Source organism: Asterias amurensis, chromosome 7 (genome assembly GCF_032118995.1).
Source record: "Asterias amurensis chromosome 7, ASM3211899v1".
NCBI classification, from domain to species: domain Eukaryota; kingdom Metazoa; phylum Echinodermata; class Asteroidea; order Forcipulatida; family Asteriidae; genus Asterias; species Asterias amurensis.
In genome coordinates this window covers 2,446,500-2,470,858 of record NC_092654.1, presented here as the reverse complement: position 1 = coordinate 2,470,858, position 24,359 = coordinate 2,446,500, and the positions used below count along the sequence as shown (strand labels likewise).

Sequence of the window (24,359 nt, the reverse complement as noted above, 5' to 3'; positions counted from 1 at the left end):
GTCAACGTTTGCTTCAATCATCCTAAGGGTTAGGAGTGCTTAGGTGAACCATGGAGGTACAAATTTCTACCTCCATGGGTGAACTGTAAGGGTAAAAACAAATTATATTCTTTATCCCCGATGCTGTTGATGGTTGATAGTATAAAACATTAATGAGAAATGGCTGAAGAAGTGACATAGGTAATTTCTCATTCAAATATTAAAAAGACTTCAGGCCCCCTGAAGCCTTTTATAAGGAACCTGAAAGCACACAAATTTGAGCAACAACACAATTGGTGTTATTTCTTTCATTATTCTCTTGCAACGTCGACGACCAATTGAGTACATTTTCACATTTGTTATTTTATGCATATTGGGATGTATACACTTTAGTGTAATAATAACTGGTCTACAACTACCAAAAGGTCTCAGTGCCTTTAAGCACATGTTTTGAACCAACAGTAAGATACGATTGGCTGAATGGTAATACACTACACTGCACTGCCACTGGCAAGTTGTTCACACTGAATGTTAAAAGCCATGGACCTTTACGAAGGATCCAACCTAATTGACATTCAGTACTCGGCCGCAAACCTGAGCATCATATTCATTGAGGATGCTCGGGTTATGATTAGCTCCGGTTATGAATGAATGGATTTAGTCTCGATAGTCCTCCCGACACAGTCGGATGGAGGGTTACGATTATCGCAACTACCTTCCGACAGTGACACACAGGGAAGATGGAGGGTTGCGAGTATTACGAGAACACGTATCTAAATCTCCCTCACAGTTCACACTATAAAGTAGGGTGTTCAAAAGTAAACGAAAAACTTTGAGAGGTTGAATACAGTGCAAACAGGGGTTAAAAACAAAATCTACTTAGTAGTCAGGGTCCTATTTCATCAGAACAGAATCCGACAGAAAGCACACAAAGTTGCTAAGCACAACCAAATTGTGCTTATTACATTAAAGATAAAGGAAACCAGCCAAAATACCATTTCCCATGTACAATTTGTGACTGTAGGAGTGTAGTGTATCAGGCTCATTTATGCAGAAAACTGTCACTTTGCCCATTCATGTGATCATGTTGCCTGCCTGTACAAATGCAGCAAAGACATTCCAGGAATAACTTACACTCAGAAAATGAATCGTAAGACGAATATCTTGCCAGATTTGAGACGATATCTTGATCGAAATAACCAGGATTTCACGTGGTTCCAATCGTGGTTATACACATGGAGATGCTCCCCCGCCACGTTTGATCGTACGGTTTTCGATGACATCCGCAAATTTCGAGCATGCACCGAGTGCATGGGATGGTTGGAATGGCTCAACAATGAATGCCAAAAATTAGCAAAAGCCGGTCACAAATTTCACACCCATAACGATGTGCTAAACATTTTTGTATAATTAAATATTAATGAGAAATACACACTTACCAATTGTTACTCTGAATGTGTAATTTTCCGCTCTGTTTTCTGTTAAAATTTGAGAAAATTCTTCAACCAGTCAATACTCTTGACACTCGTACGATCGTCTTTACATCCGTGTGTAGTGTGATCGTGTACGTAGCACGCACATGTAACGTGCTTTTACCGTTTGTTCTATAACAACTATAGCATACTCAATATTTATCTTGTGGTTAAGTGGCGACCGCCAAAACACTTCTCATTCATATGTAAATGAGAGGCGGGGCTTGTAGACAACAGACCCGATTTTAATTGGACAGTTATAATAATTTACATAAAGAGCAAAGTGTGATCCATCCGGGATGCGAGGAATTTTATGAATGAAATACCAGCGGTCAAGCATGTCTAGTAGTATTTATAGAATAGGGACCCTGTAATCTTTCTTCGGACTGGCTGGACCCACACGGACCCCCCCTAAAAAAAACCAGAAAAAAACACAAACACACCCAACCGGATCCTGGATGCAAGAGTACAACTTTGACAAATAAAATAGTCTAAATTGGTCTTGAAGTAATAGTTAATATGTTTTCCAATTTTAGAATCCTGTAATAAATTAAGAAACAGTTATTCAACTTCGAGGGCCGGGTAAGGAGGAAGCACCAGTTCCTTCCTACATGGAGGAAGGAAATTACTTTTGATGGTGTTTTGTGCTATCCCCGCTGTATGAACATGAATACACTTTACGAATCCTACCTCCATGATTTTACATAATAATAAATGTTCCTGTTTTAAAAAATTGATGGCAAATTTTTAGCAAGATTAAAGATTTTAGCGCCCTCTATTGGTCAATCATTTTAGTCTAGTCCCTATAACAGAGCACCATGCTATCAAGATGTCAGCCTCCATGAACCATAATCGGCATGATGGGTGAAAATTAAACTGGAAAAAGCACCAGTTTCCTCTTGGGTTTGAGTATTTCTGTAATAATTGATATCAACATTTGGATAACATCCTACATTCTACCATCACCAGCATGTCAACCCATTTATGGAAAGGTGGAAATGGTCTATTTTTAAGGCTGCGTCCAGCTAAATTTTGTGTCAATATTTCCAATCGACTTTTTGTGAGCAAAAGGTTTGCCGACACGCTAAACCTGCCGAATACAAGTTTCGAACTTTGGGGTGCAGGAAAACGTGAAGAAGATGTACAGAAGGTAAATACGATTACTGACTTGTGGTTGAGTAATTATTAGGCAGGGAATGATTTTGTGTAGCAATTTACAGGAACATTTTACATATAAAAGATATAGGCCTATTTATATATATAGCTAGTTGCGATAACGTAACCCTCCTGCCGATGGCATAGCCGGAGGGTTACGAAGCAGACGCGCAATGTGAGCAGGGCGAAATGGTTAAAAACGTACAATTTCGACAGCTAGTCAGTAGATTTGCTCCATTTTTACCACTTTTGAAAATCATGACACAAATTCTAGAAACACGAACTTGATCCTCAATGTCTAATGAATCCTACAATATCACTCAAAACACCATTGAGGAAATAATTTGAAGAAAAGGCACAAAAAGTTAACAGATTTCCGAGCGAAAGACCCAGGTTGAAAATTCGACAAAGACTGAACTTATTTAGTGAATGCTGAGCTGAGTAGTGACTAGGCATTTGGTGTAGAAATTTGCTCTGTTAGGGCCTATCTCCAAGGGAAATCTTTCACTAAAAATACTATGTTTTTAAGTATCAATTTCAAGTCATTTTAAAAAGTATTGTTATTGAACAAACTCCTGTAAAAACTATACCTAGCCCCATTTTTGGTTTTGGTTTTGGTTTTGTTTTCCGTAATTTATATTTTGCCTTTGCTTGTAAATGTTGTATTATACTATAGTATTATTTTATAGTACACTTCATGTATTATCACTATTCCATTTGCTTGTAAAACATTATAAGTTATCACACAAGCGCGAGTGGAATACGGAAAATATAGCGCTTCTGCGTCTTCGGCCGAGTTGGATATGGGACGCAGACGCGCTATACTTTCCGTATTTCCACGAGCGCGCGTGTGATAACGTATTTATCTTCAAGCAAACTTGGCGCGTGACATAGAACACACAAGACGCATGGTAGTGATATTAGCCGTGCGCCAAGGTAAGAGGAGGATGCAACACCACAAAGTAGCCACAGCAGAATACCAATTAGAATGCTTATCCAAGGACTTTTATTATAGACGAAGAAGATCGCAACAACAAAGATGGCGATGTAAACAAAGACAAACCCCTCGCAAGAGGGCGCTATAACAACTACTGGCGCGACTACTTTTCTTTCGCTTAAACAAATGAAAGAGGGGAATGAAATCCCTTAAACAGAGAACACTACATGATAAAAAGTCAACAGTTAAAAATGTCTGAGGTCCACAGAAACAATGGACGGATGTCAAGCCACAAACAGGATACGAGGAACGCAACCGCAAAAGGGAACATAGAGCCGTCATAGGGATGGACTACCCTCTGGCCCTGGGGATTATTCTGCCCCATATAAACATACAACAAAACGAGCCAAAACACAATCCAACAGGAGAACGAGGTGATTAGTCCGTAACATAGTCATCAAGGTACTTGGGAGGACGAAGCAAGCGCGAAGAGCGTCGTGGTCCAAGGGAGGGTGTGTCCTGTGAAACAACTACTGGCGGTGGTTGGGGCGATTCAAGATGGGCCTCAGGTGGATAAGGCACAGACCAGGGTTCCTCAAGAGCGGTCGGAGCAGGTGTCGAAAGCTTGCTGGGAATGTCCGGAGGATCGGGAGGACTAGGTGTCGGGACGGGGTCATGGTCCTCAGTGTCATCCTCGGTGTCTGGGCTGCAGGATGGGGGAGGGACAACGTGGGACGAAGCGGGCACCTTATAGCACTCCGAGCGGTTCACGCGATAAGAAGTACTCCTGAGTTGGTTGCCCACAAACTTCCGAACGTTACACCAAACGCCTTCGATGGAGACAACTAGGTAGCGATTGCGACTGCGTGTCTTGTTGCGGTCAGCATGGAGGTACACAAGGTCGCCGATCTCGACAGCAGTTTCGAGGGGGGGCATCCTACCAGGGGCCTTAGCATGTTCACTATGAGGGTGATTGGCTGTGCGAAGACGCTGCTGCTCCAAAATAAGATGTTGATCGGAGAAGGGTATTTGGTGGTTAGTGAACTGGTCACGCTGGTACCACATTTCACGGGCTGAGAGTCCACGGGAACGAATGCGTGAATTGAGGCATGAGGTAGCAACAGAAAGGGTCACAGGAGAGATGGCACCACCCATGGGGTCCTGACGGAGCAACTCATCGATAAGTTCACGGACAGCCTTTTCCGCCACAGGGTTTTTGTTGAGGTTTTTCACCCGCCCAAGTTCGATGGACAGCCTGTGACGTCGGAGGAGCTCGTCATTGACGAGTGATTTGAAGCCAGGCGCTGGATCAGTGCGAATAACTGCCATGGGGCCATCGAGCGGCCTAAGGCCTATGCAGAGACAAATCAGTGCATCCCGCAGAGTGTTGCGGCGCTCATCTTCGATGAGGCAAGATGTGGTGAATGAAGTGGCAGTTTCCCGGAGCACGAGGATGAGCTGGCGATTACGCTTAACTACATCGGCAGCGAAGGAGAACCCAAGAGCATCTGGGGGGTCGGACGAAGACTGGAGGTGGATTGTAGATGGGACAGTGCGAAGTGCAGCGCACTGGTGGCATCCGGTTGTAACTGTGTCAATCGACTTGTCCATGTCGAGAGCAAAGAAGTAACGATGAACGATTGACTTGAGCTGGTGGCTAGATGGATGGTCGAGTTGAATGTGCTGCGCTGTGAGTAGGCCATCTAAAATTTGACGAGGCACAACGATGCATTCACGAGTTGGAGCGAGTGGAACATCGCGACGAACGACGATCAGACCGTCCTTGGCCAGGGATGCAACCTGAAGATAGCGCTTGACATCTTTAGCATTAGTGACCTTTTTTGAGGGGCGTGTCCCCTGCACCAGGTGTGCCCGGGTGCGGCGTAGATCAGGACATTCAGATTGGATTGCAGACCAGGCAGCCCGGCTCGTGAACGGCAACTTCACTTTACCTGTGAGAATATCCTGTGCCGATACGCGCAATACAACAGACTCCTCAGCTTGTTGGACAAATGAGCAAATCTGACAAGGAGGGCTCAAGCAGGCTGGGGCGTTACGGCTAGCAAAGTCAGACGGAATGTTGGCAGAGCCAGCGAGGTGGCGTACAGTCGCTTGGTACCGGCTGACAGTAGAGAGGAATGTGGAGACGCGGGGACTCGAGGAAAACTCACCGCGGCATAACTTCTCGTAAGCCTGTACACAAGGTTTGCTGTCGGTGAGGATGGCAGCATTGCGAGTCGACTGGATGAGATAAGGGCTGAAGTGCTTGGTCGATGCAGCAATGGAAAGGGCTTCAACTTCACAGGGCAGCCACGTGGGTTGGCGGCCGCGGAGTTTGGCGCTGAAGAAACCAGCGAGGCACAGCTTGTTTTGGCGGGTAACGTACAGAGTGGCGCCAATGCCATGGTTCTTAACTGCACCGTCAGTAACAATCCATAACTGATCAGTAGGGCGAGGAAGCGTGATTGTGCGAGACGCCGACAGAGCTGACTGTGCATTCTTGAAAGCAGAACGAGATTCGTCGGACCACACAATAGAATCGGAGGACTGGCGTCCTGCTATGACAGTATCCAATGGGGAAAGGATGGAGGCACAGTTTGGGAGCACCCGCGCGAGTACTTTGTAGGCACCGATGAAGGAACGCAGTGCGGATACTCTCTCCGGGATTGCGCATGTTGATAGGGTGGCGATACGGTGAGGGCTGGCATGAAGGGTGCCTGAAGACCAGATCCATCCGAGGATAGTGGTGGTGGTCGGACAAATCACTGTCTTTTTAGCAGACAATCGTAGGCCATTGGTATAAAGGATATGAAGCACACGCCTCCAGTTGGTGAGAAGACTGTCTAGTGTGTTTCCGCCACAATAGAGGTCATCAGCAATTTTGGCGACAACACCGTCCTTGAGAAGATCACCGAGTACGCGGCACATGAGCTCTTCAAGGGCTGTCTCGGAGCCTGGCATGCCCATGGCTGATCTGGTGTAGACACGGATGCCGCGGAAGGGAGTGGCGACTCCGCAATACTTCATGGAGGCTTTTGAAAGGGGGATCTGATAGAAGGCATTGGTGAGGTCTGTGGCAATGATGTACTTCCACTGTGCAATCAGGCGTAAGGTGGAATTGACGTCAGGCATGAGAGACGGCTGTGGCTTACTATAACGGCCAACGTCAGCAAAGGCCGTGACCAATCGAAAACCGCCATTGGACTTCTTGACGAGGAATGAAGGGTTGAGGTATTCCACAGAGATGCCGATGTCCTCGGGGCGAGCAAAGACACCTTTTTTTTCAAGCTCGTCGAACTTCTGCTGTAGCTCCAACAATTTATCACGTGCATACTGGGGCAGGCGGCCTTTGCGCTGTGGAGGTTGCACGGGACCCATGTTGACGACGGCCTCGAAGGGGCCGGAGGCACCATTGTACCCTTTGTATTCGGTATCAAAGACTTCATCAAATTCAGCCATAAGAGATGAGAACAGTGCTCTGGTGTCGTCAGGCAAATTGTGGTCGGGGTCCAAGCTGGCGGAGTGTGAATGGAGTTGAGCGATGGCAGGGCGGGCCTTCGGAGTGACGTGAGAGGGCACACTTTGTTGTACTACATCGGGTGACGGGGAAGGGGTGAAGACGGGGCAAACTTGGCAGAAGTGCTCATTGCGTTTGAGAACTTGCGGTTCTGTTGACGAGTTGAGGATGCGGATTCTTCCAGCGACAGAAGTGAAGATGTCGGGGGGAGGCCACAGCCGCGATGACTGATCGGGTCTTGCCCTGGCTGTGTCCGTGCGAGGCTCAAGAGCAAAAAGTTCATCATTTGATATGTCTTTTGGTAGGGTTAGCTCAATGAACTCCCCCGGCCAAACCGTGGTGGAAGAGGTGGGTGCACGCAAAACGTGTGCACGTCGTACGGCATTGCTTGCCGAGGGCCCCTTGGGCGAGCCATATGTTATTGCGGATCCATCGCCAAGGGTGATGAGACGTTTGGCAGGGCGGATTGCGATATCATTCACAGACATGAATGGCGTGCCGGCAAGGATGTCAACATCAAGGTTATCAACAACCAAGCCCTCGAACATGAAGGTATGGTTGTCGCGAGTGAGTCTGAGTCGAGTTTCACCAGTGATGGTGAGTGGTGAAGAACCATCAGCCTGGTGAGCAGATTGGGAGCTCTCGGTAATATGTGCACCCAGGCGCTTTGCTGTGGATGCACGAATCATATTGCCCGTGGCGCCGCTATCAATGGTGACACGGGTGGTATGATGGCCATAAAACATGTCCATGTAGGGGGATTGGTTGATCTGCACTCGGAATGACGCAGGGGCCTCAACATGGGGAGATGGGATCGAGGTGCATGAATCCCCATCATGATCCGACTCAATATCTGTGGGCTGGTCATCAAATATGTCCGCAACTTGTCGGGCTCTCACGATGTACTTACGGTCATGTTCTGGTAAGTATGTGCATTCGCTGAGGAAGTGGCGGGTGTCACTGCGACCGACTTGCTTGCAGAGAGGGCATGTCTTCTGGGGACGTGCAGGACGGGGCTTTGAGTTGGGGGGGAACCGGCCGCTGGGGGCAGAGGTAAAAGAAGCAGTACGAGGTGTGTTCAGTGGGCGAGTGGTGAAGGCTCGCATGGCCTTAGCATCGTCACTGTTATGCACTTCATCTAGCAGTGAGTCCAAGGCCTGGGAAATTTCCGGTTTGATTGAAGCTAGGGTGCGTGACCGTAATTCCGTCCCGTACCGTTGTTTGACAAATTTTGGTAAGTTGGTGTGGATAAGGCGGAGCCAAGTGAGGACAACAAAATTCTCAAGGGAAGGGGAGAGCTCCTCATCTTCAGTGACTTCTTCCCCATGGTGGGAGATTCCTCCATTGCACTGGAGCAAATTATCCTCAACAAATGCCATGAGGCGCTGGTATAAGTCCTCTGGGCGTTCATCCGGTTGGAGGTGGATGTCAGCAAAATCGAGTAAGTGTGCGCCAGTAGACTGGAAGCCATAATGGAGGCGAATCACTTGCCAGATATTACAGATTGATGTGGACGATTTGATAATGGTGTTACGTGAGATAACAGGGCAATAATTTGCAATCTGGCCCAGCATAAGCTCAAGCATGTTGACTTTCTGTTGAGCTGTTTTACGTTGGGGCAAGGGGATGTCATCGGCATCATCAGTGAATCCACGGAGGGGAGAAGTTTTGGCCTTTTTCTCCCACTGTGAGCCATCGAGTAGAAACGGAGCAAAATTCTGGTCGAGGGAGAGAGTGTAGTGCAAATTCTGACGCCAATTTTCGAAAGAGTTCACAGTTTCAATTTTATTCAAGCACCACTGTTTTGGTGCCCGATGTGTGGTAGCCATAGTAAGTAAGGCGGTGAGAATAATGGCTAAAAGGCAAAGCAAAATGTATGGTACGATCAGTCAAATGTATCTTGACTGCACTGCCGCTCACCTGTATAGTGAACTGGAAGACCACGTTGTGACGAACCGGAGATCCGTTGCGTTGGAACGGCGTCGAGAAAACTGCACTTTCTTTCACCTTTATGGAAGCGAGGGACGTTTCAGAACGCTGCCACCACGCCAAGGTAAGAGGAGGATGCAACACCACAAAGTAGCCACAGCAGAATACCAATTAGAATGCTTATCCAAGGACTTTTATTATAGACGAAGAAGATCGCAACAACAAAGATGGCGATGTAAACAAAGACAAACCCCTCGCAAGAGGGCGCTATAACAACTACTGGCGGTGCAATATAGGTTTTTATCACCACTCCATTCTGCGATTCTGATTGGAAGATTAGCGCGTACTTGAAGATAAAATACTTTATTCACTCCTAATTGTTTTGTTATTTGTTTGGATTTGGAAACAAAGTGAATTGAATTGAATTGTGTGGCCGAGACTGGCTACATCCACACAAGTGGGGCTACTTGTATACCTAGAACTAATGTTCCTGCTACTATTGTTTCCACATCTATAGTATAAAAAACTATAATCATTCATTATGTGATTGTGACATCAAAAGGGAATTTTAAATAATAAACAATAGAAACATTATTTGAGTATGACACTTCTTTTGTTTTGTCACTCGTTAATTATGAATTGAAAACAAATAAGTTATCTAAAGAGTAAAATTAATGTTTGATTCTTAAGGTGTGTGGTTTTTCTGAGCTGTATACCTGGCAGAGGACTCAAGAGCAGGAGAAGGATTTCTGTCTTCATGATGGACCTCCTTATGCTAATGGAGACCCACATGTTGGCCACGCCCTTAATAAGGTTTGCCAATGTTCAATCACTGATCATTCAGTGTAAAAGCCATTGGACCCTTTCGGTAAACAGTATTGTCCAAGGGCCCACACTTCGTGTATCACAACTTCTATATAAAATAACAAACCTGTGAAAATTTGGGCTTAATCGGTCATCGGAGTCGGGAGAAAACAACGGGAAAGCCCACCCTTGTATCCACGCATTTCGCCGTGTCATGACATGTGTTTGAAATAAATCTGTAATTCTCATTAATGAGAATTGATATTGTTTTACTGTTTTCTCAAAAAGTAAAGCATTTCATGGAATAATATTTCAAGAGAAGTCTTTCACTACTACCTTCTGTAAACCCTGTAACTTATTTGTAAATCTGTGAACTTTTTTTTCTTCCTGTACCGAAAGAGTCCAATGGCTTTTAGGTAGGGTCATAGATTGGTAAATATTCCATAAAGTTATGACCATAAAAACTTACTGCACTGCACTGCAGCTGCTGATAGTATAGTTTGGATAATTCTCTCCCCAAAACTCTTGAATGTCAGAACTGTTTCTAAGATTTCTGAGGGTTGTTGTAATTGTACAATCGCTAACGCTGCAGCCAGAGATGCAGTTGGTACCAGCTGTCACCTTGCTTTATTTAGCACATAAAGGGATTTGATGTTTGGTGAAAAAAAATGACGGTTTAAAAAAAATGTTTTCTCAGTAGATAGATTTACTCAGCTAAATTTTTCACATGCAACTTTTACTGTATCTTTCTTAACAATGTTACCTACATGTATAAATCAGCATTGCGTTGACAAAAACCAATATATACCCCACCCTCTGGTGCTAGCGAATACCAAAACCCCTTCAAATTGGACTTTGATAAACACTCATCCCAAATGTACCGAGGCGCTATTGAAAAAAAAGAAAACAAACACTGTTGAACATTTTTTTTTTTTTTAAGTTTTTATTAATCTTTGCACAAAGGGTTAGCTAAAGTTAGTTGTAGCCTTGCTCAAGGCAGTCGAATTATTCACTCCGAAAAAAGACCGCCGCTGTATAAAAACCCACCCGTATTCACTGTGCGTAACATCGCACGACACGACACTATCCGCATGCGTCGGCCGTCAGGCCGACAGCCTTGTAGGGTCTGTGTTGAAGCCACTGACCTCATTACTGTAATAAGCGAAGAGTTCCCACGGTCAGCTCATTACCATAATGCCCGCGAAAGACGAGACATGTTTACATCACACACCACCACCACGGACGCCATAGGGTCCAAAGGTCGTGATAAGGGAAGTGCATGATTGGACGTCAAAATGAATAATTCATTTGCCTCACATCCTGTGTTGTCTGATAGGTCTGACGAAAGATATACATATTCATGGACTGCATACTAGCATATCCGAGAGCCCCCCCATTTTTTTCCACTTGTGGAAATTTTTCAATACAACACATTATACCCGGAAGTTACAGACCCGACAAGGCTTTCGGCCTGACGGCCTCTGCATGCGGTTAATGGTACAAGTGCGGATGACTTATGTGCACAGTAGTCGTACGATGTGACAGTGTGTATATACGGGTGGGTCATGCGGTGTGATCGCACGCACCACGCAGAGGGTATACGGGTTGGTTTACAGCGGCGTCTTTTCGGAGCGAATAATGCGACTGCCTTGAGTAAGGCTAAGTTAGTTGCTGAATGTTAACAACTGATACTGATTTTGTCCTCTTTTTCTGTTAGATCCTGAAAGACATCATCAATCGTTACAAATTATTACAAGGCCATCGGATTCACTATAAGCCAGGCTGGGATTGCCATGGACTCCCCATAGAGCTCAAAGCGCTGTCCCAAAACAAAGATGACTTCAGGACGCTGAGCCCTCTAGATATCAGGAAAAAGGGTAAGCACTCCCATTTCTTATGGGGTTGCAATGATATTTAATTTTGCAAACTTTCAATTTTGTATTAAGTTAATATCTTGGCTTATAATGTTTCATTGACAAATTTTCCTTGAAGAAAGAATGAAGTGAGTTTTCATCGTTTTTTAAGATCCTTTTTTGTTTGTTTCTCCAGCAAGACGATTCGCAGAGAAGGCCATTGGCAGGCAAATGCAAGCCTTCAAAAGATGGGGTGTCATGGCGGACTGGTAAGAATAGTGTTTCACTCATGAACACATTTGTCTTGACTAAGACTCAAATTTACACTGTGACAACACCAAACCTTGAGTTCAGTGGGCTAAACCGCTAGCCACCACACTCAATGACATGAATACAATTTCATTTTATTTATTCTGGTTGTTAAAAGCTATGGACTCTTAGAAAAGCTTAACCACTATACAAGTCAAGAACCAAATTGAGAGAAGACTAAGAAGGAAATTTCAGTTTTAGATGTGGGAGGAAAACCCCAGTGATGAAAACCCCAGTGATATATTCCAGATGAAAACCCACACAGTGAAAACCCAATCCAAAATAGTGCCCCCAGCAGGATTCAAACCGGGGTCTGAGGGGTGGAAGGCGAGAAAAGATACCGCAACACAAACCTGACCACTCAATTCAGTGCTGCAAGCTAATGATAAATAATAATAATATCGAAGTCTTATATAGCGCACGTATCTACCAAACAAGGTACTCAAGGCGCTGAGTATATACAAACTTTTAGAAAGAAAGGTAATTGCAGTGATGAATTTTGAGACCCAATTATTTAGCACCTTATTAGGGTTTACAAGGTGCTACGGCGCATACATACAGCACTTTCAGAAAGATAGATAATTGCAGTGATGTATTTTGAGACCCAACTATTTAGCACCTTACAAGGGTTTACAAGGTGCTACGGCGCATACAGCAGCCACAGCCAGGAACACCGGGGTGATCCCCTTCTCTTTTCGAAAAGTGCACTGGGTTCTTTTAGATGCGTTACACAACACATGCGACCAGTACGTCCCATCCGAAGGACAAAGCAAGGGTTAAGTGTCTTGCTTAAGGACACAAGTGTCACGCCTGGGAATTCGAACCCACACTCTCCTGATCAAAAATACCAGAGTTTGAATTCGGTGCTCTTAACCGCTCGGCCACAACACTTCCACAAGCTGCAGATCACTTAACCTTTTTATCTTTTGTTTGTTCTGCTGCTAAGGACTGACGGCTGCTACTACACTTTTGATAAGGACTATGAAGCATCTCAGATGAAAGTATTTCATCAAATGTATCAAAAGGTAAGATAACCAACAACTATGATCACTTAGTTAGGTATTTGGTATGTTTCTCTACTGAGGAGATTAAGGCAAGTTTGATTCAATTCAATTCAATTAATCTTTGTTAGATCCCCAAAAGGGTAATTAAAATACTTGCACACAGTCAAAACGTTGACCCTTAAAAACACATTAAAACAGACAAGGGCTATATACAGTTACAAGAAAAACCACTAAAGAGCAATTTATTAAAAATACCTGGTTAGCCTGTGGATGTGGATATTCATTCAATGTGTCGTCTTTGCAAGACTTAAAGACCTGCTTGAACGAAAATGTCAAGTCGTGAACTTTGCTGAATTCCACTTAAAATGTTTTCGATGAATAAGGAAATCGAGTCATATGATTATAAATAGGTTTCAATTGTGTAAAAAAACAATCATTTTGTATGCCCTTGTCCAGAGCTTTTCTGCAAGATTTGCGAAAATCTCGTTACGTAATCACTCTCAAAACGTCATAAGTAGATAAAGCCGCTTTGTTGCAGCGTGGATGTATAACAAAGCAAACTCCCACAAATGACGTCAGCGGCATTGTCCTTTGACGCCCGCTCTCAACGGCAGAAGTGTTTTTAGTTTTTCAAAAAACCTTTAGGTAGGGGCCTGATGTTTTACTTGATAATTACGAAAAGTTCAGAAGTGTACACATATCAAAATTACATTAAAATGGTGAACAAGTGCATTATAAACAAGTAAAAATACCATTTCTGTTGAAAACATTCCGCTCAGGTAGCTGTTTAAAGGGTCTGCATATTATGTTTTGTATAACTCTGAGAGTTAATGGCAACTAAAACTAACACCAGCTTTGAAAAGTATAATTCATATTGAGAAACTTTTCTTTTTGAAATACTACGGTTGTGGAAAAGTTGTATCCCTTAAAATTGAATCCAAAATTGAATCTGAGAAGCTTTACTGAGTAATTTGACTAAGTTGGAAAATATAAAACTTTTAAAAAGTTACTTTCATGTTAAATAAAATACAATGTAAGAGAAAAGCTGTGTAATATAAAAGCAGTTTTATTTGTATTATTATTACTAAATTGATATTTTTCTGAAATTGACGGAAGATGCTTTGTTTTTCTTTCTAGGGATACATCTACCGTGACCTTAAACCTGTCAACTGGTCCCCTTCATCGAGGTAAGCACTTACTTTACTAAGGACTTGGTTACCTACCTGACTAGGACCCAAGCTTGTATACGAGTGATACATTCAATTGTGTTGAGAGATTTGTGTGAGCACAACATTGCAGATGCTCAACATTTTATTTCTACCTTATAGAGTTTCAAATACCTTTATTTGGTCTGGTTTTCCCCGCCACAGGACAGCCCTTGCCGAGGCAGAGCTCGAGTATAACCCCAGCCATGTTTCTCCTTCTATCTACGTCAAGTTCCCAATCTCAAAACTTCCTCCACAGAAACTATCCAGCTATTCTGGTAAGTTAATACCTCTTGCAGAGTTGTCACATTTGACTGTGCTCCAATTGTGTTCATTATGATAGTGGATTGTTTTGGTAACTATTTAAAGGGATGGTATTTGTTTGGTAATCACTCTTGAACTTAATGGCAACAAAAACATTTGTTTAGAAGCGTACAGCAGCTTTCGATAGTGAAGAGCATTTTGAGAAACATTTCACTTCAAAGTAATCTGGTTTTGTATACAATATTAGCCTTTTTACTCCAAAATTTGAATCTGAGAAATTAAGATTGTGTTTTCCTGTCAGGGATTATTCTTCCTGCATGGACATATTCGCTCCCGATTTTCGGCGATATCTTAAAAATGCGACCATTGAAATTAAATTTATAACTTGAAGGTTTTAAATTTTTTATTTTTTATTATTTTAAATCAGCAAATCTCTATGCTCCTATCTGGACCACAACGCCTTGGACAATCCCGGCCAATGAGGCGATCTGTTACATAGCAGCTAGGGAGTACAGTATCGTTCAATGTACAAAGACGGGTGATAGATACATTCTTGCCGCAGAAAGGGTCAACGACATCGCTCAGATTCTAGAGACAACCCTGGAGACCGTTGTGACCTTTTCAGGTAGTTATAACAATTATAATATTAAGTTGGAAGGCTAATCATCCCTACTCGCAGCTTAGAAGTTGAATTTTGAAGGATGCCGGTACAATGTAGTTGAGATGTAGGCATGTTTTGCAGCCAGTCACATTTACTAAATACTACCATGGAGTACAGATCTATTAACATGACATTGCCCAATTTCATGTCTCTCTACTTACCTCAACTTTCTGCACTTTCGCTAACTGTGTGAAACGAAGAATGTCTAGTAATGTGGAGTACATACAAAGATCCTAGTTAACCAGGATAATACGCTAGACGTAAGCGCAGAAATTCTTGCTCCCAGAAGCGCAGATTCTTTGCCTACAGTAAGAAGAGGCATGGAATTGGGCCTTGTTTAAGCACCAGTCTTAACTGGTTTTAAAACCAATGTGCATTTAATGCGGTAGTTTTAAATGATGGGAAAATCTCAAGCAAGATTTGATGCAGTTCATGTACATGTAGCTTCATGAAGTTTTGTTTTCAATCATGGCCAGGTTCTGACCTAGAGGGCGCTGTATGCAGTCATCCTATTAGTCAGAAGACGGTGCCATTACTACCAGCGTCTCATGTAAAGATGACTATGGGTACCGGACTTGTTCACACGGCGCCAGCTCATGGTCCAGAGGATTATGGGATAGGTGTCCAATTCAACTTGCCATTGGTGAGTCTCTTGTAAGATCTTCGTAAATTTGATTTTCATTCTAACACCTCCAATAGTCTCATTCACAAAGAATTGCTTTAAAATTATTGGAAATCTAAAATAATGTTGTCTATAGGCGTCATTGCCGAGTGCTTTAAAGCATCAAATTCAAGTTCTGGTGGTTAAGTCACCGGAGTGTGGGTTAGAACCCCGGTCATGACACTTATGTCCTTGAGTGAGATGCTTTGCTAAAATGCTTCTGTTCACTCGGGGGTATAAATGGGTACATGCGAGGGTAGAGGTTGACATTGTGTAGAGAAAAGCCACTGGTGCACCATGGCTGGGCGATATACTCCCCAGGGAGTTGAGAAAGATAAAAGGAATGGTTTTGGCCCAACGACCTGGGCCCAATTTTATAGAGCTGCTAAGCACAAAAATTTGCTAAGCATGAAATTTCTTCCTTGATAAAGACAGGATTACCAACAAAATTTCCATTTGTTGCATATTGCTTGTTACTGGTATTCAGCTGATGTTTGCTGAATCCTGAAAATCATGTGGAAATTTTGTTGGTAATTCTGTTTTTATCGAGGCAGAAATTTCATGCTAAGCAAATTTTTGTGCTTAGCAGCTCTATGAAATTGGGCCCAGATCACTAATAGTGTAAAGCCCATTGAGACGTTATGGTAAAGTTGCTATTTATAAGAACTACATGTAGTTATCATTCTTCTTATTATATATTTTTCTTTTTTTTCTGTAGCATTGTACAGTTGATGAAGATGGCGTCTTTTCATCAGAAGTTGGTCCAGAGCTAGCAGGAAAGAATGTACTCACAGAAGCAAATGACATCGGTGAGAATATTCAACCAGTTATAATTTCTAGTTTTATTTGAAAACCATAGTTACCATGTGAAGCCAGTGGTTGCCTGCAGGATAAGGACGATCAGAGTATATTGAACAAAACGTTGGGTTCGTCAACCACCGGTTCTCTTAAGAACCAACACTACTTAAAAGACACTTGTTACTCCTGCAAACCTCACCTAATTACTCGGTTATTCTTTGTTATTTTCTATAGTTATTGAAATGTTGAGAGCCAATGGAAGTCTACTTCTGCGATCAGACTATGAGCACAGCTACCCGTATGATTGGAGGACGAAGCAACCAATCATCATCCGCCCTAGTAAACAGTGGTTCATTAACACTGGTGCAATTAGAGAAAGAGCAATGGTAGGATACGTCAGGAACTCAAGTGATTTGCATATTGGCTCTGGCCATGCTCCAAATACAAGTTTTGAGGGCTAATTGAATCATTGTAAACTTGTGTGTGGCCAGCCTTGTTTTGTGCTGAATTTTTGCCCTTAAAGGCAGTGGACACTATTGGTAATTGTCAAAGACTAGCCTTCACATTTGGTGTATCCCAACATAAGCATAAAATACCAAACCTGTGAAAATTTGAGGTCAATCGGTCATCGAACTTGCGAGATAATAATGAAAGGAAAAAAACCCTTGTCACACGAAGTTGTGTGCAGTTGGATGGCTGATTTCGAGACCTCAAGTTCTAAATCTGAGGTCTCGAAATCAAATTCGTGGAAAATTACTTCTTTCTCGAAAACTATGGCACTTCAGAGGGTGCCGTTTCTTACAATGTTTTACACCATCAACCTCTGCCCATTACTCATTACCATTAGTGTCCACTGCCTTTAAGATATGTAATAATAAGGGAGATTGTTTTATATTTGTTGACAGTATAATGATAGCTCAGTTGGTAGAGTGCCAGCAACTTAATCTGGAGCTTGTTGGTTTAAATTACGCTCTGTAAATTTGTCGTCGTTCAACCCCAAGTAAAGTTTACACAACCGACCTTGAAAGTTTATATCATTTTTTGTAATTAGCTTTGGTTTCCATATGCATGAAATTGTAACTTAGTAAATAGATTCTTCCAGATATTTTCTAAAAGTACACAATCGTGATGTACGGACCATGTGACAATGTTTTGATTGTTGACGCTCTACTTGTTTACTAGCAATGCCTTCAAAGTGTGACCATGCAGCCGAGCCACGCCCTGAACAGCATGAGGGTGCAGCTAGACGGGCGGACATTCTGGTGTATATCAAGGCAGAGGGTGTGGGGTGTGCCCATCCCGGTGTTTTACAACAAAACAACAGACGAGCCATTTATTACAAGGTATGGTTTCAGTATTTGTGGGCTTGGGTCAAAGAAAAATCTTCATTTTTAAACCAATAGTGGCCACAAGTGGCTATTTAAAATAATACTTTTTTGGGATCACACTAGAGTTTACAAGACAACCTGGGAAACGACAGCCAGGGGATCCAGTTTGGTAGTGATATTTAGAAGTTTAGTCTACTTTGAGTTAATCTTCTGGTACAATCTGGATTTACTTTTAGTGAGAGCTTGAATCATGTGACTAATCTGATGAAGAAGCATGGCAGTGAGTGTTGGTGGACATTACCCATAGAGGAACTTCTACCTGCTGAAGTATTGGCTAAGGTTGGTTTACTTATGTAGCACCCATTCATCTTCATACAAACTCAAATCCTCGGTTCTACTTGGTCAATCCAAGTGTATTGCACTGTTCTAATGTTGCCTTGTTAAAGGCAGTGGACACTATTGGTAATTGTCAAAGACTAGCCTTCACAGTTGATGTATCTCAACATATGCATAAAATAACCAACCTGTGAAAATTTGAGCTCAATCGGTCTTCGAACTTGCGAGATAATGAAAGAAAAAACACCCTTGTCACACGAAGTTGTGTGCGTTTAGATAGTTGATTTCGAGACCTCAAGTTCTAAATCTGAGGTCTCGAAATCAAATTCGTGGAAAATTACTTCTTTCTTGAAAACTATGGCACTTCAGAGGGAGCTGTTTCTCACAATGTCTGATACCATCAACCTCTCCCCATTACTCGTCACCAAGAAAGGTTTTATGCTAACAATTATTTTGAGTAATTACCAATAGTGTCCTCTGCCTTTAAGCTGAGTATCAAGTTGGCTTGAAATCGTTACAAACATCTACTCATGGACTACTGAAAAATAAAGCATGGCTGTATCTCAAATTCAGGCAAAAGGCAGAATTGCTGTATGTTTCTGTATTCCACTCACGCTTGTTTTATTAGTAATTAGTCTCCATTTCATAAAGCTTCATAATTTATCTTTTCTTCAAATTCATTATATATTTCTAAACTATTAAACAAATCATTTTGTGTATCCCTGTCCACAGTCTGGTTATTCTGCAGAGGATTTTGTGAAAGGTGAAGACATTTTGGATATTTGGTTCGACAGTGGCTCATCTTGGGCACATGTGCTGAAAGGTAAAGATAAAATTAGATGTTATTTACTGGTTCACAAATCAAGCACAAATATAGCGGTTTACGTTTGGTAGCCACTCTTGAAAATAATGGCTTTAAATATTTTGGGTCAGAAGCCTACAGCAGCTTTCGATAGTACAAAGCATTTTGAGAAAGGTATCACTTCGAAGTAATGTGGTTATTTTGCCAATGCAAACTTTGAAATTTTATTTTTAGTTATTTTAAATTGTTTTCTTCTTATTCAGACACTGGTCAGCAAGCTGATCTATACTTGGAGGGTGAAGACCAGTACGGCGCTTGGTTTCAAACTTCGCTATTAACAAGTGTTGCTGTCAATGACAGGGCACCATACAAGTGAGATATTCCTCTAAATATTTCTTCACTTTAGTCTCTCTTTTTCCAGTCTAATGGCTGCATCATTGGGTACTTGGTTCCTGGTCATTGAACTTATGCTTTTGAGCAAGGCACTTATTCATAGTTGCTTCTTTTAACCCAGGTATATTAATGGGAACCAGAGAGGGCTTTTGGATTAATCCTTTGGTGCTAATTTAGGCTGTACGGTTGCTCCCAGGGATTTGAGAAAGTTTGTGGAATGATTAAAAAGTATGCCTGATGAATAGGGGTAACAGTGTTGTAAAATACCTTTATCCAGCTACTAGATTATGTGCGCTACATGAGAACCAAGTAATATAAGCTTCCCTTCTGTCTATTTCAGGAATGTTATAGGGCATGGATTTGCGTTGGATGGCGAGGGAAGAAAGATGTCAAAATCCTTGGGGAATGTGATCGATCCAGATGTTATCGTCAGTGGTGGAAAGGTAGGATAAATATAAATTTGTTTGGGCCTATTTCGAAAGAGCTTTATCTTAACTGTGTATCAATCTTAACTACTAAGCAACATGTGATGTCACTATGACTTGTATAGTGACATAACACTTTGCTTACGGTGACACTTCTAGTTTGTTAACTTTGTTAATGCAAGTTTGTTCTAAACAATGCTGAAAGCCACTCTAGGTAAGGGAGCTTTTTAAGGGAGCTAAAGGTACATTTTTCTTAAAACATCCAATTTACATGCGACAATTTTCTTGTTCCCTATGTTCTATTGGAATTATATATATAGTGGTTCTCATTACACATGAACAGGGTCTGACTATTTTATCCTACTTGCCTCATTTTGGTTATGACTAATTTCAATTGTGAAAAGACTAAATGGCCACACCACAGGTTACAATAAAGTCTTCTTTCAAGTCATGACTCATCATTAAGTTTGTTTTTAACCCACTGTCTTGTGCTGCAGAACAAGAAGAAGGATCCTGTCTATGGGGCTGATGTCTTGAGATGGAGACTAGCAGAGTCTAGCTGGTTGACCAGGGTTCATATCAGTCCGGACCACTTTGCAATGACCAACCAAAACCTATTAAAGGTATGGAAACCATGCCACAACCCTGGATTAGATCGAGCCATCTAGTTCACCGAACCCAAGCTCTGGTGTTGTCAGCAGCAGAATGTGGGTTTGATTGCCGGTCATGACACCGGCACTCTTGAGCAAGGCACTTAACTAAAATGGCTTCGTAAAAGGTGGGCTGTAAAGCATTCTGCTCGAGACTGTGAAGGGGGTAACCTTGTTTCATCCCAATGAGTAGGTGGCAGTGTGCCCCAAATCAGTTAAGTGTAGCCATCACCTTGAAGTGGCTATCTGGCCTTGTGATGAAGGCAGTCTCTCATAAAAAAACAGTGCCCAACCAAGCTACCTTTCTTTGGATCACAGCACTGCTGATGAAGTGCCATCAGTTGCCGATCATCTCCGTCAGTCTCACATTTATCACATGGTCTTGCCACTTGATGCTGAGCAGGTGATGCCAGATGGTTTATAGGTGTTAAACATTATCTTTAACTTTATGGACCAATGATCTTCCAAAGATTTAGCAAACATCTCTCTTTTTTTCCTCTCTTTTTACTAGCTGAGGAACACCATTCGCTACTTTCTAGGCAACCTGTACGACTTTGACCCCTCCAGTGACCTTCAACCTCATGCCGACCTCTGCCCAATAGACCAATACATGCTTCACCTTCTCCATATCTATGGGTCAAAGGTCACAGCTGCGTATGAAGGGTACGAGTTCGGGGAGGTCATGGCAAAGGTCACAGAGCTAGTTCATGGTAAAATCTCCTCTTTCTACCTGGATACTATGAAAGATAGGTGAGATGAAAAAAAGATTTCTTTTCAAATGTTGGTTAAAAGTAGAGCATGTATTTTTTTGATCTACCTCGTAATGTTTGTGTTTATTGAAACTATATGCCCTCTTCTGTAAATAAGGTTCTTGTTTCTCAGTATTTTATTGGGCGTTACAATTTGTAATCCAATTATTTTTTACTCTCATGAGCATGCGAGTGCAAATTCCCATTTTGTGTACAACAAATAAATTTAAAATTTAAAAATTTCAATCATTTCAGGCGGTAAAACTAAATGTTTAGTGGTTTTGGTCCAAATAGTTGGTGGCCTGACATTAAATGAGAAAGAGTTTAGCCTTCCAGAAACACCCTGCGAGAGTCGACACACCGGGCCACAAACTTTTTTTTACATTTAAAACATGGGTCCGTTTGATTGGTAAGCAGCTTGTAACAGGAAATTCTATTTTGTCTAAAGTAAAAAATATTTGATTTGAATATCACTTTTCAGATTGTATTCGGAAGTGTGCGATTCCGTTGAGAGACGATCGTGTCAGACTGTTCTTCATCACATGCTAGAGGTCATCGGGAGGTCAGTAGCTCCTATTCTACCACACCTGGCTGAAGAGGCATTCATCCATAGGAAAGGTGAGCAATGAGTGTGCGTAAGATTAGTTTCCCCGTGCGTACCAGGTATTAACACTTGTGTTAGCAACAAAACGAGGCTAATCAAACACTGTTTTCATTTGTACTCCAGTACAATTAAGTTCAAAAGGTTCTTGTGTAGGGCTGCCATGGTGCTCCGAAGGCCTTTTCAAACACAATATCAACCTCTTTCTTCGCAGTTACCCTTTTATACCCCTGGGTGAAGAGAAGCAGTTATAGTAAAATCTCTTGCTCAAGGAAACAAGTGTTGTGATCTGGACTCAAACCCACATCCCAATGACTTAACCAATAGAACTTGATGCTCTTAACCGCTCGGACATGACACCCTAGAATATGGTGATCGCATGAACAGTGGAAAGTTTGTCTGAAATTCGGCTTTCTGAGCCAAAGTGCCCTCATTAGTGCTATGTGCTTTTAAGATGACTGTGAATGTTGGATTCTTTTATTCTTTGAATGTGAATCTTTGATTGGAACCAGATGCAGTCAGTGTCTTCAAGACAGGTTGGTTCAGCTGCGAGCCGACATGGCATCAACCGGAGCTGGCCGAAGTCTTTAACTCCCTGGGCAAGATACGAGAGTCCTTCCTCACGGTCATTCATGCACCCAGGAGTAGGGAGTACGATGTGACAATAAGCACATCAGACACAAGATTGTTGGGGTATCTCAAGGTATGTTGAAGGCGTCCTAAATAATGTGAATGTCTTAATTGTAAAGACTTCCCTCACTGTTTCATGTCTGTTTTCAGTTCAATTCAATTCAATTCAATTTTTATTTGTCCCACCATGTAGGAAACTCTGTTTGAATACATGCAAAACAGAAAGAAAAATAAATAACACACAATCATAAATAAACTACTGGAAATATTAATTAATCAGAAAACTACATTATTAATTTTTCAGGGTCTTCAGGAAGACACCACTTCTTGTACTTCTCATCTCAGTGAACTCATGATGGCTTCCTTCACAACCGTTGCTATGGAGGCAGAGAGGTCACCAACAGAGGGCCGTATTGTCATCGACAGTAGTGTTGGCGTTATATCATCTGGTAAGATTTGATCCTTCAATTCCATTTAAAACCTCATTTTTGAATCAAATCTCAAGAGACTTGATGGTTTATGGAATGGAAAGAGTTGCCCAATGACCTTGGTGTGTTTTTGTCAAATCAGTCTCTCTATAATAAATTGTATCTACATTTTGCAATATGGAAATAAACTTTGAGTCGAATTAAATTGAAGTGCTAATTTCCATTGATCTTAGATGGTGTAACATCGGATGCCCAGTATAGTCTCCTTATCCAGCCTGCCAGTTGCCCTCAGTGTCAACGATGCCGTAAACACACTGCAAAGACTCCCAATCAACCATGTAGTAGATGCTTAGATGCAATGTCTGGTGGCTGGGAATGAGACTACAGCAGGCTGCTGAATACTATTTTGTGCCAATGTGGAATTTACCCCAAACTCCCTTTTACACTATTCAAAAGCAATCAACATTGTGCATTGACGTCATCCAGTCACCATCTTAGAGGTAAACTAATGATGAAAGCATTTGTGCGTCTGCTTGTGCACAACTCTTTATTTTTATACTGTATGCCTTATTTTAATAATGTCCATCTGTAATGTCCCTTTTTGTCTCTTCGTAAATTGTGGCATCAGGAGATTAACTCGATAGTAATTTAGTTTACTTTTTTAAAATCCTTCAGGGGTGCTGCTTTTTTTTTGTTATTGTATTGTATGTTCATGTTTTTGTTTTCTTCTGTTCTTATTGTCTGTGCTTGAATTTTTGCCAGTGAAATTAATAAATGAAATGAAATGAAACTCTAAAGCCAATCCATTGTGTTATATGCTTGTTTGAATGTAATGAGCATATTTCATAGTTTATTGGTTCCGAGCCCTGTACATGTATATCCCAAGATCTGTTGAATTCTACCTTCTAATGATAAAACAAGGAAGGTCGTGGTAGCACTTAAAGACTAACTAATTACATGAAAAACTGCATTAGCTTTTGTAGCAACAACTACTTCATCAGATGCAAAGAAGGGGACTTGCTAGTTACATGTGATTTATGCACAAGAAAGTAATGGGTGATAAAGTAGTTGTTGCTACGAAAGCTCATGCAGTTTTTAAAGGAACACGTTGCCTTGGATCGGTCGAGTTGGTCTTTGAAAAGCGTTTGTAACCGTTTTTTATAAAATGCATATTGGTAGAAAGATGTTGTAAAAGTAGAATACAATGATCCACACAAACATGCCTCGAAATTGCGTGGTTTTCCTTTTACCTCGTCGACTAACACGTCGGCCATTTATGGGGGTCAAAATTTTGACTCCCATAAATGGCCGACCGTGTTAGTTCTCACAGTAGAAGGAAAACCACGCAATTTCGAGGCAAACTTGTGTGGATCATTGTATTCTACTTTTAAAACATCTTTCCAACCATATGCATTATATACAAAACGGTTACAAACGCTTTTGTTTTGACCAACTCGTCCAATCCAAGG

At 42.0% G+C, this 24,359-nt stretch overlaps 2 protein-coding genes across 5 annotated transcripts in view; one reads left to right on the top strand and one right to left on the bottom strand.

Moving 5' to 3' along the window:
* LOC139939420 (mitochondrial glutamate carrier 1-like) overlaps positions 1 to 9,216 on the bottom strand; it is a 32,841-nt gene extending 23,625 nt beyond the window's left edge. For 2 of the 4 annotated variants that reach the window (XM_071935293.1, XM_071935296.1), the window contains exon 1: positions 1,419 to 1,546. The gene's annotated coding sequence lies outside the window, so the exon portion shown is untranslated. Of the gene's footprint in view, positions 1 to 1,113; positions 1,274 to 1,418; positions 1,547 to 8,980 lie in introns of those variants that run through there. The other 2 variants (XM_071935295.1, XM_071935294.1) reach the window with 2 other exon arrangements.
* LOC139939419 (isoleucine--tRNA ligase, mitochondrial-like) lies at positions 2,264 to 24,113 on the top strand. Its single transcript, XM_071935292.1, has 22 exons — positions 2,264 to 2,601; positions 9,680 to 9,802; positions 11,511 to 11,670; positions 11,843 to 11,915; positions 12,902 to 12,980; positions 14,097 to 14,146; positions 14,330 to 14,442; positions 14,856 to 15,053; positions 15,566 to 15,732; positions 16,469 to 16,559; positions 16,783 to 16,934; positions 17,731 to 17,891; positions 18,113 to 18,215; positions 18,945 to 19,035; positions 19,278 to 19,386; positions 19,748 to 19,850; positions 20,330 to 20,455; positions 20,994 to 21,232; positions 21,713 to 21,849; positions 22,345 to 22,535; positions 22,767 to 22,911; positions 23,124 to 24,113. The coding sequence occupies exons 1-22, from the start codon at positions 2,422 to 2,424 to the stop codon at positions 23,267 to 23,269; spliced, it is 2,937 nt and encodes a 978-aa protein (XP_071791393.1). The 5' UTR covers positions 2,264 to 2,421; the 3' UTR covers positions 23,270 to 24,113.
* Positions 24,114 to 24,359: the final 246 nt, after the last annotated feature.